This window comes from Miniopterus schreibersii (assembly GCF_964146895.1).
Source record: "Miniopterus schreibersii genome assembly, chromosome: 18".
In the NCBI taxonomy this organism is placed as follows: Eukaryota; Metazoa; Chordata; class Mammalia; order Chiroptera; family Miniopteridae; genus Miniopterus; species Miniopterus schreibersii.
This window is the reverse complement of record NC_138121.1, coordinates 9,624,253-9,638,392: the sequence shown is the minus strand read 5'-3', so window position 1 is coordinate 9,638,392 and position 14,140 is coordinate 9,624,253. Positions and strand designations below refer to the sequence as shown.

Sequence of the window (14,140 nt, the reverse complement as noted above, 5' to 3'; positions counted from 1 at the left end):
CTCGCGGCCCGGGCAGAATCCGAGGTCCCGGAGCCCCCGACTCCAGCCGGCCCACAGGCCGGGCTCCGGGGCCCCTCCCCTAAGAGCGAGCTGAGCGGTCAGAGGCCGGTCAGTTCCAGCAGACCTGAGGGTCTAGGAGGCCCCTCCTCTCAGGGGCAGGGGTCTGGCCGGGGGCCGGGTCCCGAGAGCCCCCTCCCCTAAGGCTGAGCAGGGTGGTCGGAAGCAGACCCCCCCCCCCCCGAGTCAGCTGAGGCGTGCGGGCCGGGACGCTGGAAAGCCGCCCCGCGCCCCCCGCAGTCCAACCCCGCCTGGCCGGGCCCCGGGGTCCCCGGCAGGGGGCGGCCTCGCTCCGCGCGGTCCGCTCCTCCCGCAGCCGCCACCGCCCCGGCGGCCGCTCCTCCTCCGGCCCCGCCTCCTTGCCCCCCCCCCCCGCGCGCCCGCCTGTCCTCCAGTCTGCTAGGCTGTCGGTCCGTCCTCCCGTCCTCCCGGCACTCCTCCGCCCCGAACCGCTAGCCCAGCCGCACTCATCGCTTCCTCGGTTCGGGTCATCGCTAGCCGGTTCCCCGCCCCCGGGTTGCCCGCCGCCGCCGCTACGCGAGGCCGGGGATTGGCAGCGCGCGTAGGCCGCGCCGCGGCCGATCGAGCCGGAATAAAGGGGCGGCCGAGAGAGCAGTGGGTCGCCTCTCGCCCCGCGCCTGACGCCGCTGGTGGCCTGGAGCAGGTGAGCGGCGGGGCGCCCGGGGCCGAGTCTGGGGGCCACTTCCGCGCCCGCCGCCCCTCGTCCCCAGCCAGCCCGGCCGCCCCCCCAACCAGCCAGCCAGCCCCGGCGGCCTCTGAGCTCCCGGGCGGCCCATGCCGGCCTCGAGGCGCAGCTGCTTCCTGGGCCTGCCGGCGGCCCCGGGGCCTTCCTCGGGCCCGCTGGCCGGGCCCGGCGCTCCGGCTGCGGTGGCCTGGCCGTCCCCGCCGAGGGCTGACAGGAGGCAGCTGAGCGGGGCTGGCGGGCAGCGCAGGTGGGGAGGCGATGGCTTTCATTCGGTTTCCCCGGGAGGAGGAAGGGCTGGGGTGGGGCACAGGTGTGGGCCTCCCTTCGCTCCCCTACCCTAGTCTCTCTCTTTGCAGGGAGATCTGAGAGGCCTCGTGGCTGCAGCTTCCTGGAGTGGGTGGGCAGTGGAGCTGGGGGCCCTGGGCCAGAGACCTTATGTTTGGCAGCCATTCATGCAGGAAAAAACAGTTGTGTTGGCGCAGCCTAACCTACACTGCCCTTGGAGTAGCCCCGCTTCCCCCTTTCCTGGGGAGCCTTTGGCACCTGCTTGCTCATGCAACCTGCTGCCTTTGCCCAAGGCAATGGCTCCTTTCCTTCTCCCTTTTCCGGAAGATGGGGAGGATGACAGCTTTTGGCCTGACCTATGTTCTTTTGGCAGAACAGTTAGAGGCCAGGCTGTCCAGGGAAGGCATCCACTTCTCTCCTCTTTCCCTCAGGAGAAAACTTAGAAACTTTCCAGTGTTAGAGGCAGAAAAGCTGGGAACCTGTAAGTGGGTTACATCTGATTCTAAAAGTTCCTCCTTCTCGCTGTCATTACCTTATGCTGCCACAAAGTGGTGAGTTAGAGATTTGCCTGGGCTGGGTGGTTTTTACCTTCCATTGATTACTCAGAAAGTTATAGACTTAGAGCAAGGGAACGGGGATTGTCTCTGGAAAGGCGATGAGGAGAAGTGCTCTGTGGTTAGCATGTTACTTCCCGCATTGCAGAGGCAAACTCGTAATTGCTTATATCTTCCTGCAGGCCTTGACACATTCAGATAAAAGGATTTAGCACTTTTTTTGGTGCTCTGGGAGAGTAGTAGAGTGGGGAAATTCTGCTGTAGACATTGAAGCTGGGTGGGTCTGTAGACCTATCACTGAATCCCATCATGCACTGGCTCTGGTCCCTGCAAGACCATCCAACCTGTGTGTGGAGAGAAAGCAGGCACATGGTCAGGGTGGAGGGCCCGGGAGATAGTTGAGAGGGATGTGAGCCAGCCCCTCATAAGAGAAGGTTTTTGAGATGGTCCTTTGTTCCATGCAATTGTTTGAAATATTGAGAGACTGAGGCTGTTTGCTGTTGGGCCTACATATCTGGGAGGCCTGTTCTCTTCCACCCAGTAGGCTGTTCTCCTGAGCTGTGATGTCCTGAGTTGAGATTCAGGGCATCAACGGGAGAGAAGCTGACAGGCCTTAGGGAGGCCTCAACCAGAGCCTGCTTTTATCCACCTTACATATTGGGCTCCCAAGTAAGAATTTATTTGCAAAAAAAGTTATGCTGCTAAAATTATTACTTTGGACACCGTGGCCCAAACTGGTCAGTCTTTTCTTGGAGTGTGAGCAGAATTTGTGACTTCTTTGTATTGTGGGCAGATCACCCCAGACTCTCACCTGCAAGGCAGCTGATTAAAGAGGGTTGGCAGTACTTGGGAGGCTGGGGCTCCCTGGCCCAGGTGGGGTGGAGACAGCCACCATCCCCTTTGCTGGAGAAGCTGAGCTGCCAGCAGACTTCTTTGGTGGTGTGTGAAGGGAGCAGATCTCCCAGCCTTAAGCCTCTCTCTCTTCCCTGGTGTGGTTTATGTCACTGTGGCAAGTGCAGGCAGAACAGGGAGAGCGCCCAGCTGAGTGTCCCTGCCTCAATCTCATGATTTCTCTCTTTTCTACAGAACCCATCATCAGGGAAGGCGGAGCCTCCCTGGCATTGTTGGCACCGTGCCTCGAAGAGCCCCTTGTCCTGTAGGCAGAGCCTTGTAGTCTGTCTTGGTTCATGACTTGGGCCATCTGACTGGTCTCTCTTCTGTGCCTTGTCTGAGGTCCTTGTCCATCCCTGATCCAGGGCTGCTTCTCTCTCTGGGTTGGTCCTCTTAATCAGGGAAACTGAAGCCATTACTCTCCAAGCCCTGTTTCATCTTCCCAAGCATGTCGGAAAGCTGGCAGCAGCCGCCACAGACACAGCCGCAGCAGCCGCAGCCACCGCAGCCTCAGCACCATGCAGAACCACCGCCAGCCCTAGCTGAGCACACGCTGCCTCCAGGCACGGCTGAGAACCCTCTGGGCTGTGCCGTCTATGGCATCCTCCTGCAGCCCGACCCCGGCCTGCAGCCCCCACAGCATGAGCCCCTGCAGGCAGCAGGTGAGCCGGGCCCCAAGTGTGGTGTGTGTGGTCACGACCTTGCACACCTGTCCAGCCCCCACGAGCACCAGTGCCTGGCAGGCCATGACCGCTCGTTCCAGTGCACGCAGTGTCTCAAGATCTTCCACCAGGCTACTGACCTCCTGGAGCACCAGTGTGTGCAGGTTGAGCAGAAGCCTTTTGTCTGTGGTGTCTGTAAGATGGGCTTCTCGCTGCTCACCTCGCTGGCTCAGCACCACAGCGCGCATAGTGGCACCGGCGGCCTGGTGAAATGTTCCATCTGTGAGAAGACCTACAAGCCCACCGAGGCTGCAGAGCCAGCGGCCACTGCTGCCCCTTCGCTGCCCCCACAGCCCCCACCTACCGTTGTCACCCCTGCTGAGCAGGCTGACAAGCCCTACAGCTGCCCCGTCTGCCAGAAGCCCTTCAAGCACCTTTCAGAGCTGTCACGGCATGAGCGGATCCACACGGGTGAGAAGCCGTACAAGTGCACACTGTGTGACAAGAGCTTCAGCCAGTCGTCACACCTCGTGCACCACAAGCGCACGCACAGCTCTGAGCGGCCCTACAAGTGCGCGGTCTGCGAGAAGACCTTCAAGCACCGCTCGCACCTGGTGCGCCACATGTACGCGCACTCGGGCGAGCACCACCTGTTTCGCTGCAACGTGTGCGAGTTGCACTTCAAGGAGTCCTCGGAGCTGCTGCAGCACCCATGCACTCCCAGCGGCGAACGGCCCTTTCGCTGCGGCGAATGCCAGAAGGCCTTCAAACGGCCGTCAGACCTGAGGCAGCACGAGCGCACACACAGTGCTGAGCGGCCCTTCAAGTGTGACCTGTGTCCCATGGGCTTCAAGCAGCAGTACGCGTTGATGCGGCACCGGCGCACGCACAAGACTGAGGAGCCCTTCAAGTGCGGGCTGTGTGAGAAGGGCTTTGGGCAGCCCAGCCACCTGCTGTACCACCAGCACGTGCACACCCTGGAGACCCTCTTCAAGTGCCCCGTGTGCCAGAAGGGCTTCGACCAATCGGCCGAGCTGCTGCGGCACAAGTGCGTGCCCGGTGCGGCCGAGCGGCCCTTCAAGTGCACGGTGTGCAACAAGGCCTACAAGCGGGCGTCGGCGCTGCAGAAGCACCAGCTGGCCCACTGCTCCCCAGCCGAGAAGCCCCTGCGCTGTACCCTGTGTGAGCGCCGCTTCTTCTCATCCTCGGAGTTCGTGCAGCATCGCTGCGACCCAGCCCGGGACAAGCCGCTCAAGTGTCCGGACTGCGAAAAGCGTTTCAAGTATGCATCAGACCTGCAGCGGCACCGACGGGTGCACACCGGCGAGAAGCCTTACAAGTGCCCCAACTGCGACAAGGCCTTCAAGCAGCGTGAGCATCTCAACAAGCACCAGGGCGTGCACGCCCGCGAGCAGCAGTTCAAGTGTGTGTGGTGTGGCGAGCGCTTCCTGGATGTGACCCTGCTGCAGGAGCACAGTGCGCAGCATAGTGCCGCTGCCGCCGCTGCTGAGGGTGCCTACCAGGTAGCCGCCTGCCTGCCCTGAGTCCCTGCCGCAGTCCCCACCAGGCCAGGCCCAGCCACCTCCTACAGAGGTCCCTTCACTCAGCTCCATGTTCCGAGGCTCTGGGCGTGAGGACAGAAGAGCACTGGGCAGGTGGAGGGGCCTGGCACTTCTGGTACCTGCCTCGAGGTGGGGGAGCCAGATTGCTGTGGCTGGTCCTGATTCCACAAACCTCTTTCCCATGATAGGATTCGTTTTCTTGAGAGCCATCAGCCTCCCTTGTCTTTGGGGGCCTGGAACCAGACTGGAGGGGTTGGTACCTGTCCAACCTTCCCAAGCCTTTTAGCCCAATTAGAAATCAGATGGTTAGGAAAGAGGATGGTCATGGTAGGGTCTAGGAGAAGGGCTGGACTCCAGAGGTGGGCTGGGTGTAGGGCATCCCCCTTCAGGTTGCTATCTGAGGGAGAAGGCCAGCTTCATGATGTAGTCTTTGGGACCAGGAGGGCACACCATGAGCCACAGGCCTCCCCGCCCCATCAGGCTCGCTGCTGGCCTGGCCCCCAGCGATCTTGCATTGCCCAGATGCCCTGGATAACATCCAGCTACTTCCAAGGTCTGCTCCAGGTTTTGGATAGGTGAGATGTATAATATGGCTGCACATCTGTGGGCTGGGTGTGCCTGAGAGCAATCGGCCTAGCCAGAAGGGAGGCCGAGAAGTTCTCCAGGGAGAACACTCAGCCAGGGCCAGTGGCCACAGTGCCATCCACAGGGAAAGGAGGAAAGGCAGCCTTTGCATGGAGGTGTAATCCTGATATTTTGGAAGCGCCCCTCGCATTTGCAGCGTGGTTCCAAGCTCTGGTGGGGAACGTGCTCTCAGCCAGACAGAACTGCCGATCTGAAAGAGGAGGATTATTAGACCGCCTGGTGCCCGGGAGGAGGCAGGGCCAAGCCCATGATCTTCCCAGTGGTTGTGAATAGGTGTCCTCCCCCTTGAATTGTGTGAACCAAAGTGTCAAGGGTGTGGCCTCAATCAGCTCCCAGCCTCTGCTTCAGGGCCCAGACTAGGCCTGTGTACCCATCCAGAGTGGGGCAGGTGAAAGGGCTGTGTGAATGGCCTCTGATGGCACCGAGCCCTCCCAGCCCATGGAAACCCGCCCCATCAGGCTCACTGCTGGCCTGGCCCCCAGCGATCTTGCGTTTCCCAGATGCCCTGGATAACATCCAGCTACTTCCAAGGCCTGAGAGTTCTCCCTTGGGTCCTCCTAGCACCCTCCGTGTCTCTGGCTGCCCACGGGGCTTGTCGAGCAGAAGTACTGGCATAGAGAGCAGGCGGGGGAAGAAGGTTAAGGAAATCAGTGGGTGGGTGGAGTCCACGGGTGTCCCTGGATGTCCGTCTGGAGCCCTTGGGAAGCCCAGAGGACCTTTATTATGGAAATGATTATTTTGACCCCAGCTCTGCCCCTGCCCTCCTCCAGCCCCTTTCCCTGGTCTTTGGTCTTAAAAGAAGACTTTAATCAGTGCACCAATAACCCAAAGGAGCAGGGAGCCCCACCGCGTCCCACTCCCCTTTTACAAGTCTGAAAAGTGCGCGTCCACCTCCTTTTTCTGACCAGTTCCCTTTCTGCGGGGCTGGTACGTCCCTCAGGAAGGACTGGCCCCAAAAGACATTTTCAATGCCTCAAAAGACATTGAACCCAGGCTGACAACAGTCCCAATGGCTAACTTTTTCTTCTCATTTTGCTTTCTAAAAGCATCTGTTACACTCTTCATAACATTGTCTATTTTAATTTCATGTCATTTTGGATCTTACACAAAAATGTGGGAATTTGGATTTTTAAAAAGAATGACTCCATTTTAGATAGCCCCTTTTGATGTTAATATATAGTGAGTCCAATGTATGCTTTAGAAGTAAAGACATTGACCATCACAGATCAAAGCACTGCGTGTTCTGATCATTCTTCCACGGGCATGACGGGAGTGGAGAGGGAGAGGGAGGTGTGCAGGCCGGGGTGGCAGGCTTGAGATTGGGACAGAGGTTGGGTTTGGATCCTGAGTCTTGAACATTCTGGTTGTGTGACTGGGCAAGTCACTGTGTGGCTGGCTCTGTGTTCAGCCCTGCAGGAGGACAGTGGGAGGGGACCCTGTTCTCCGGGAGTGGAGCCTGTGCCCATGAACCATGGTGACAGTGGTCTGGTCACCACAGCCAGAGCTGGCCAGTATCCTGTCTGTGCCACTCATTAGTGACAAGGCTTTGGGCAGGTTGTTGGACTTCCTGAACCTTGTTTTTCTCACCTGTGAAATGGAGCCAGTAATGCTCTCTCCTGGGCTCAGGGCAAGGGCACAGTGAGATGACCTGTGTGCAGCGTTTGGCATGTAGTAGACACTCAGGAGAGCAGAGTTCTGCGAGGGGAGAAGTGAGAGGGAGCCAGCCTAGCACTCCCGTCTGAGTGTCAGGGCTATCCCCACCCCCCTCCAACACCCTGTTCCCAAGACCTTTCCCTTCCACCAGCTGGCCTGAGCCTCATACTATCTCTATAAGATAGGCAGGGCAGACCTGAGCACTCCCTTTGTCCCAATTCTTGAGATATCCAGGGGCCTGGAACTGGGAGGGCTGGCCAGGTAGGCCAGGTGGGCGCCAGGTAGTGGGGCCAGGACATTCCTGGTCTCTGAACCTCACAGGCTTCCAACTCCCCCCACTGAATCCCAGGGCTCTGGCTCCAACCCACTCTTCACTGACCAGGAAGCTGGAACAATGGCTGGGACTGGTGCTGGCACTGGGTCTGGCCAGGGGAGCAGGAAAGCTCTTTCCCAATAGGCAGAGGGGGTGGCCAGCCCTCTGCTTCCTTCAGAGGTTGAAGCCGCTGTGCTCTGTCTTCCCATCTGTGCAGGGGCAGCTTTATAAAGAGCCCAGGCCTCTGTAGGTGCCTTGTAGAGAGACTTCTCTAGTCTCTAATCCTTCATCCTGACCTCTCAGGCCTCCCCACTCCCCATTCCCACCTTCAGAGTGGGCCTCAGAGAGGACCAGGGACTGCTCAGGCCTTGGAACTTTGCCCAGGGCCTCTCAGCCTGGGTCAGGATCCCTGTGATAAGGTCCGCATCTCATCCTCAAGCTGGTGGGTTTCTTTGTTCCTTGAAGGTCAGGCCTCCAGGAAACGCCTTGGGTGTTTGGAATAGCAAGGAGGCTGGTGGTGGGGTTCGTGTTGGGTATTATGTTCACACCCAGGGCCAGAGTGGTAGATTGGGACCAGGCCAGGAAGGCCTGGAGTTGAGGCCATGGAGGCTGTGCTGTCCCCAAGGCAGTTGCTGCAGGGAAGATTTCTAATGTAATCTATTTATAATGAGCAAAAAAACCCCTGCAGCTGAGGGGGCTTCTAGGCCAGGAGACAGTGGCCCAGCTGGGTGAGGGTAGGGCTTTCCATTTCTTGGCCTCTGGGTGGGATTTTTAATCTGCAGACTCTACCACTGCCAGCACTCCAAGAGAGATTTCTGGTGGGGTAGCTCCTCCTTCCAAACCCTGGTCAAATGTCCCCACCTCCAGGAAGCCCCCTCTGGTTTCCTCCCCATTCTTGGCTTGCACCTTTCTCAAAGCAGTAAGGCAGTAGAGTGTGGTGGCCACAGGCTCAGGGGTCAGGCAGGCTGGCTTCAATTCGCAGCTCTGTCAATCACCAGCTGTGTGGGACCTTGGGCCAGTCACCTAAACTCTCTGCATCCCTTTCATTATCTGTCAGGTGGGTACAGAATTACTCACCTCATAGGGCCTGCAAAATGCTTAACACATTGCCTTGCATTTAGAAGATGGAAAGTACAGGCTAAAGTCAGGCTTGTTAATGCTCATCTGTTCCGCATTGCCTTTATCCCTGGGCACACATTTTCTTATCTATGATGTCAGGATTCAATGTACAACTGGTGGGCAAGAACCTATTCAAATTGCTGGGGTGGGTTACCCTTTAACCTTGCCAGAGACAGACACTCTACCTTAGCCTGGCCTCACCCAGGAGTGCCCCTGGCTGTCCCCAGGACATGATGCCTTCCTTTCTGTGGGTTGGTGGACAGAAAAGGTCTGGTCCTGAAGCTATGTGGACAGAGCAGACAACTTTTTGCTTACATAATATGTTCATTGGCTGTGCCTCGCAGAGCAGGACACTTTCTTCTCTGAGTGACCTGGGGCACCTCATCTTACTTCTACACTCTGCTTATGTCATAGGGAAGAGTCCCCAGGCCTGGCCAGACCTTCAGAGCCTGCCTCTCCTCTTTAGGGGGGCCGGGCCCCAGGTGCACTGGTATGGTGAGAGAGCCTGATATGAGGTGTCTAAAAATCCCCTTTGAACCCCTTTTTTTTCTTTAGGGCTCAAGTTCATTGTCTGAGGTGGAGGGGGTGGGGCTACAAGCAAGGGACAGGGGCACAAGGAAAATCCAATTCTCAGGCCTGATTCTATACCTCACCCCCTCCCGGGCCTTGGGGTTTAGATCCTGACTCTCTACCTGGGGTCACCAGATGGTTTTCTCCAGCCCCCACCAGTCCCCCAGGAGTTGGTAGGGGGCAGGAAAGGGTAAGATATTATCATCCGCAGGTCCTGACCCTCTCCCAGCCCCTGCAAAACATCCCCCCCAACACACATACACACATAACGCGGGCCTGTTGCCTCCCTGTGGGAGCATTAGGTTTATTTCCAGTAAGGCTGAACTCTTAGGGAGATGGGGGATGCTAACATACATCCTCTGTTCAGCTGGGAAACTTGCGGCGGCATGGTCCAGCAGCCGAGGATCAGCCTCCTTTTCACAGATTAACGCCAAGGGATTAGGTAGTTGACACGACTGTGGAGAAAGAGGGGTGAGGTGGGGATCTCCATGGTATCCTAGGGAAAAATCAGGCTGTCCTCTAGGCCACCCCACAAAACCCACCTTGCCCTCAAAGCTCGGAAAACACAGCTTCCACCCCATCTCTCTGGCTCAAGAACCTTCAATGGCTCCCTATTTCCTATGATAACTTTTCAGTTTCTCTGCTTGACTTCCAAGCCCCCCTCCCTTCAATTTGTCTCATCTTTAGCTCCCTCTAATCCCCAACCATGCACTGCATTACTCATTTTCAACCCTTTAGTGAACCTACTCTGGCAAGTATCATATAGTAGTAAAAAAATAGCAAGTGTTCTCTTGGGTGTGCACGGAGTGGGTGAGAGAAGGCAAGCTTTCCATCAATAATAATAATGCAATAGTCTGTGTGCCATCAGATAGGGATACACATCCATAGTGACCAAATGGAGGGGGTTTGAGCTGGAGGGGAGAGGCAGAGGGTCAGGGAAGACTCCAAGGATGGGACATCTGGGCTGGGAAAAGGAGTTTTTCAGGCACAGAAGGATCATCTAGGTGCTGAAATAGCACAAGGGAAGGCGTGGAATGCTTGGTTGCACTGGTGGTTTGGGTCACACCCAGGAGACTGCTAAAGCGTACAGAATGGACTTGGAGAGGTGGGAGCCAGCCCAGTTACGAAGATGCTTGACTATCTCGCACACTCCAGCTGAAAACACTAGCCCCAGCTCTTACCACCTCTCTGCATCCTGGAAGACAGTCTTGGCTCTTTCCATCATGTTTCTTATATCTGTTTGTTCTCCTGGCCCCTGCTCTTCTCCCAGGTAAACTGCCGCCCCCCCCTCCCCTTGGGAACATCAGGGACACATTGAGTGGGAGAAGCTCTGGGCTCCCTCCACAGGTGGGCTGCACTTTTGCCAGGGCGGGTCTCTGGAAGGAAGCAGCTCTCGCTCTCTCTCTCTCTGACATCATCGGGGGCTGTGCACCCCTTGGAGGCCCCCTCGCCAGGTCCCCAGGCGGAGCAGGGGTCTGAGAATCCCGGAAGCCAGAGGCCCGAGGGTGGCAAGGCCTGGTGTGGGGCGGGGACACGGGGACAGTTCCTTGCCTGTATCTGGAGCCGAAGCATCGGAAAGCATTCCTGCGAAAGAGGAAGGAGGGTGAACCAGAGGTGGGGAGGCGCACTCCCATCCTGGGGAACCTCCCTCTCTGGAAACCTCGCTGGCCCCTTGGGAGGCTCCAGGCCACCAGAAGGATTACGCTGCACCTTCGCCCACCTAAATGCCTCCACCTCGAAAGGGTGAAGTTGCCAGGGACTGGATGGAGGACAGGGCGCTCCATTTGGTAGGAGTTAAACATTCATTCATTTTGAAATTGCGATTTTCTTCTGATCTATTTGGAGCCAACCAAATTTTTCCCAGATGCCACAGGGGTCTGGGGCCTGTGGCCTCACTTACAGGGAATCGAAAGGCAGGGGCTTCTGTCCATAGCGGTCCAGGCTGGGGTTCTGGTTGAGACAGTACTGGGCCGGGCCAGGGGGATGGAGGGTGGTCCGTGAGCGCGGGGGGGGGGGGGGGGGAGACGCCCCCCCTTGGCCCCCCTCCCACGGCTCCCCGCCCACCCCGCGCTCTCTGCGGGAGGTCTTGTGGCCGGGGACTGGGGGACCCCGCTGTCTGCCTCCTCCCCCCGCCCCACCCCGGGTTAGCCGCTCCTCCCTCCACCCTGCGGAGCCCCCAGGACGGGCAGCGCGCAGCCCTCCCTACCCGCCAGTTCTGCGTCAGCTCCGGCTTCAAGTAGCGCACCGCGTAGCCGCTGAAACTCTCCACTGCGGAGAGAGCGCCCGTCGCGCGTCTTTCGCCCCCGGAGCGCGGCCGGAACGAGCCCCGCCCCCACCTTACCTGAGCCCCGCCCCTAGGTCAAGCCCCGCCCACACCTGCCCTTAGGCTCGGTCCCGCCTTAACTGCGGGGCCAGAACAAGCCCCGCCTCCAGACACTGCTCCTGGGGTCGCAGAAGCCACCCCGGGCTCAGCCTCAGCTCCAAGGGCTGCTGGCCCCGACCTGGCTCCCACCCGGTCCCCAAGACGAGCCCCGCCTCCACGTCCCTCAATCCGTCTCAGCCCTTCGCTCTCTAAGTGCCCCCCTGCTCCCCAGTTCCCCGCCCCGTCCTTGCTGGAGCCCACCCCCTTGTCCCCAGTCCGAGGTCAGCCCTCCGGGTCTGTCGCGCCCCAGGGCGTCCTCCGCGCCGGGCAGACTGACCCCTCTTGCTCGGGCAGGGCAGTTTGAACTCGCCGGCAGAGGACACGAAACGGGACCAGTCCTCGATAGCGCGCGTGAAACAGGGCCAGTCCACTCGGTTGATGCCCCGAGCGATGGGCACGAGGTTTCCCTCGCGGCACCTGCGGCGGAGCCTCTGGCCAGTCCCGGTGATGTCCTGCGAGGGCCATGGGAGTCAGGGCGGGGGAGGGAGATGCAGAAGCCTGGGGGGCTGACCCAAACCACCCCAGAGGACGGAGCTGACACTTGGCTCATGTGACTGAGGGGCGCCTGAAGCCCCTGATGGAGATGGGAAGGGAACCGGGTCCCAAGGGGGCAGCTGAGGAAGTACACGGAGTAGAGCCCAAGACCAGAGGTGCCCTGGGGCTGGGTGCAGGCAGGGCCTTCATTCCTTTCCCCTGAGCGCCAGGGGCAAGGGACACTCACCAAGCACTGCAGGGGTTTGTTGGGGACCCCGAGGAGTGTGTAGTAGGCATTGTCAAAGTCAGCTGAAGAAGGAAGGGAAAGGGAGAAAGGGTGTCTTGTGCACCAGCAGTCACAGGCCCACACACCAGAGGTCTGGCTCACACTGCTTTAAATTTTTTTTTGGGGGGGGAATACTTGACAACTTTAAAAAATCTAAGATAAAGTGGATTTTTACTTAACATGACTTATAACAGAGTAAACTTCAAAAGACCAAACATTTCAATACAAAAAAAGTGAAACCACAGAAGTACTAGAAGAAAACACGGGTAATCAGTAGGGCTCAGCTGGTTGGGCACCATCCTGTGCACCAAAAGGTTGCTTGTTTGATTCCCCCACTCCCACCCTGTAGGGGGGGAGCAGGAGGCAGCCGATTGATATTTCTCTCTCTCCCGCTTTCTTCCTCTCTCTCTAAAAAAAGAAAAAATCAATTTAAAAAATCTTTAGAAAAAAAGAAAAAGAAAGAAAGCATGAGTAAATTCCGTCCTAACCTTGGGGTGGGGAAGGCTGTACCAACTCTAAATCTGGGAGCCTTAAGGAAAAGGTTGATAACTTTGGCTACATAAACATAAACTTGCACATTGCAAAAATGACATGAGAAGTCAAAAGAATGGGAAAAATATTTCCACTTATTTTTCAGATGGAGAGAAGATGGGGCAGAAGCTGTTATCATTGCTTTTGTTATTACTCCTACTGCTGTAACTACTGACCTCTGCACAGCTCTCTCTCCATTAATAATAATAATAATAACAACAACAACATCAATAACAATGTGCTCAGTTCGTTGAGCATCTGTTAGGTGCCATACACTCACTACTCGAAGTACATTTCCTGCCTTACCTTGTTTTAACCTCATACTAGCCTTGTGAGGCAGGTCCCATTATCACTTCCATTTTACTGATAAGGAAACAGGCTCAGACCTTTCGAGGTTTCCTGGGTAGGAAGCAGCAGAGCTGGGACTAGCCCCTTGAATGCTTTCACCTGCCACTCATGGCCTTTCACTCCCAGGTCTCTCTCCTCCAAAACACCTACCCCTTCCCCAAAGACCCAGGGCCCCCAGCGGCAGGTAAGGTGGCCTGACCTTTGCGGCAGTAGGTAGTGGACTGGCAGTGCTCGTCCGACAGGCAGGCCCTGACAGAGTCCATGTCCATGCGGCGCAGGGTGGGCAGGGCCGGGTGGTAGATCTGCTGCTTCACGCCCGCCAACTGGTTTCTCTGCCGCTCCATGGGGATCAGGATGGCTGGGGACGCGTACACGTGGGCAGAGCCATCCTCCCAGGGCACCAGGTCAATGATGCGGGCCATGGCTGGGGAACCAAGAGTACAAAGGGGTTCATCCTGGGCTCAGGCCAGCCAGACACCCTTCTACGTGGGAATGCAAGTTTGGCCAGTGCTTATTTGTCTGGTGGTCTGACATTTATTGAGCATCTACTGTATGCCAGATCCTGTTTTTTCAGGAGCTCCCCATGTGGTGGCAGGGACAATCAGACAACATGACACACACAGGATGTGCTAGGGACTCTGGTAGAGCTCAGGACAGGGTGTTGTGTGTCTGGGGTGGCTGAGGTTGGAGCATTCAGGGAATGACTAAAGGAGGTGGCGTTTGAATCTATTCTTAAAGAACAGGAAGCAGCAGCAGCAAGTGGGTTCAGATTTAGCTCAGATTGGTAACTAATTATGGACTTTTGGCCTTAGCTAAGGCCTCTGGCATTTACTCAAAATTCTACAGGGGGACAGAAACATTTTAAAGAAGGGGAGAGACATGATAGATACAAATTAGGAAACATTGCTGGCTAGGCAGTGCCTTTCTTTAAAAAGCAAGTATTCTCAGAAGCCGTTTAGCCATTTCAACTTTAGTGAGAATTAGTTGACTCAGCTCATTTCTTTCCTGAGTCCTGTTACAGATGAGAAATGGAGGTGGGTGGTAGGTGGGCAGGAGGTGAGG

General features: G+C 57.3%; 2 protein-coding genes across 2 annotated transcripts; one reads left to right on the top strand and one right to left on the bottom strand.

Annotated features, from left to right (window-relative positions):
• The first annotated feature begins 433 nt into the window (after positions 1-433).
• ZNF319 (zinc finger protein 319) lies at positions 434-6,590 on the top strand. Its single transcript, XM_081119803.1, has 2 exons — positions 434-721; positions 2,689-6,590. The coding sequence occupies exon 2, from the start codon at positions 2,942-2,944 to the stop codon at positions 4,697-4,699; it is 1,758 nt and encodes a 585-aa protein (XP_080975929.1). The 5' UTR covers positions 434-721; positions 2,689-2,941; the 3' UTR covers positions 4,700-6,590.
• A 2,703-nt stretch (positions 6,591-9,293) lies between these two features.
• On the bottom strand, positions 9,294-13,500 carry SPMIP8 (sperm microtubule inner protein 8; the record flags this gene model as incomplete). Its single annotated transcript, XM_081118616.1, has 6 exons — positions 9,294-9,472; positions 10,918-10,982; positions 11,224-11,285; positions 11,717-11,891; positions 12,161-12,222; positions 13,278-13,500. 6 exons carry the CDS (start codon positions 13,498-13,500, stop codon positions 9,442-9,444), a joined length of 618 nt encoding a protein of 205 aa, XP_080974742.1. The 3' UTR covers positions 9,294-9,441.
• Positions 13,501-14,140: the final 640 nt, after the last annotated feature.

Excerpts from the sequence above, each read along its gene's own strand:
- ZNF319 (XM_081119803.1), top strand. The coding sequence starts at position 2,942 with ATGTCGGAAAGCTGGCAGCAGCCGCCACAGACACAGCCGCAGCAGCCG.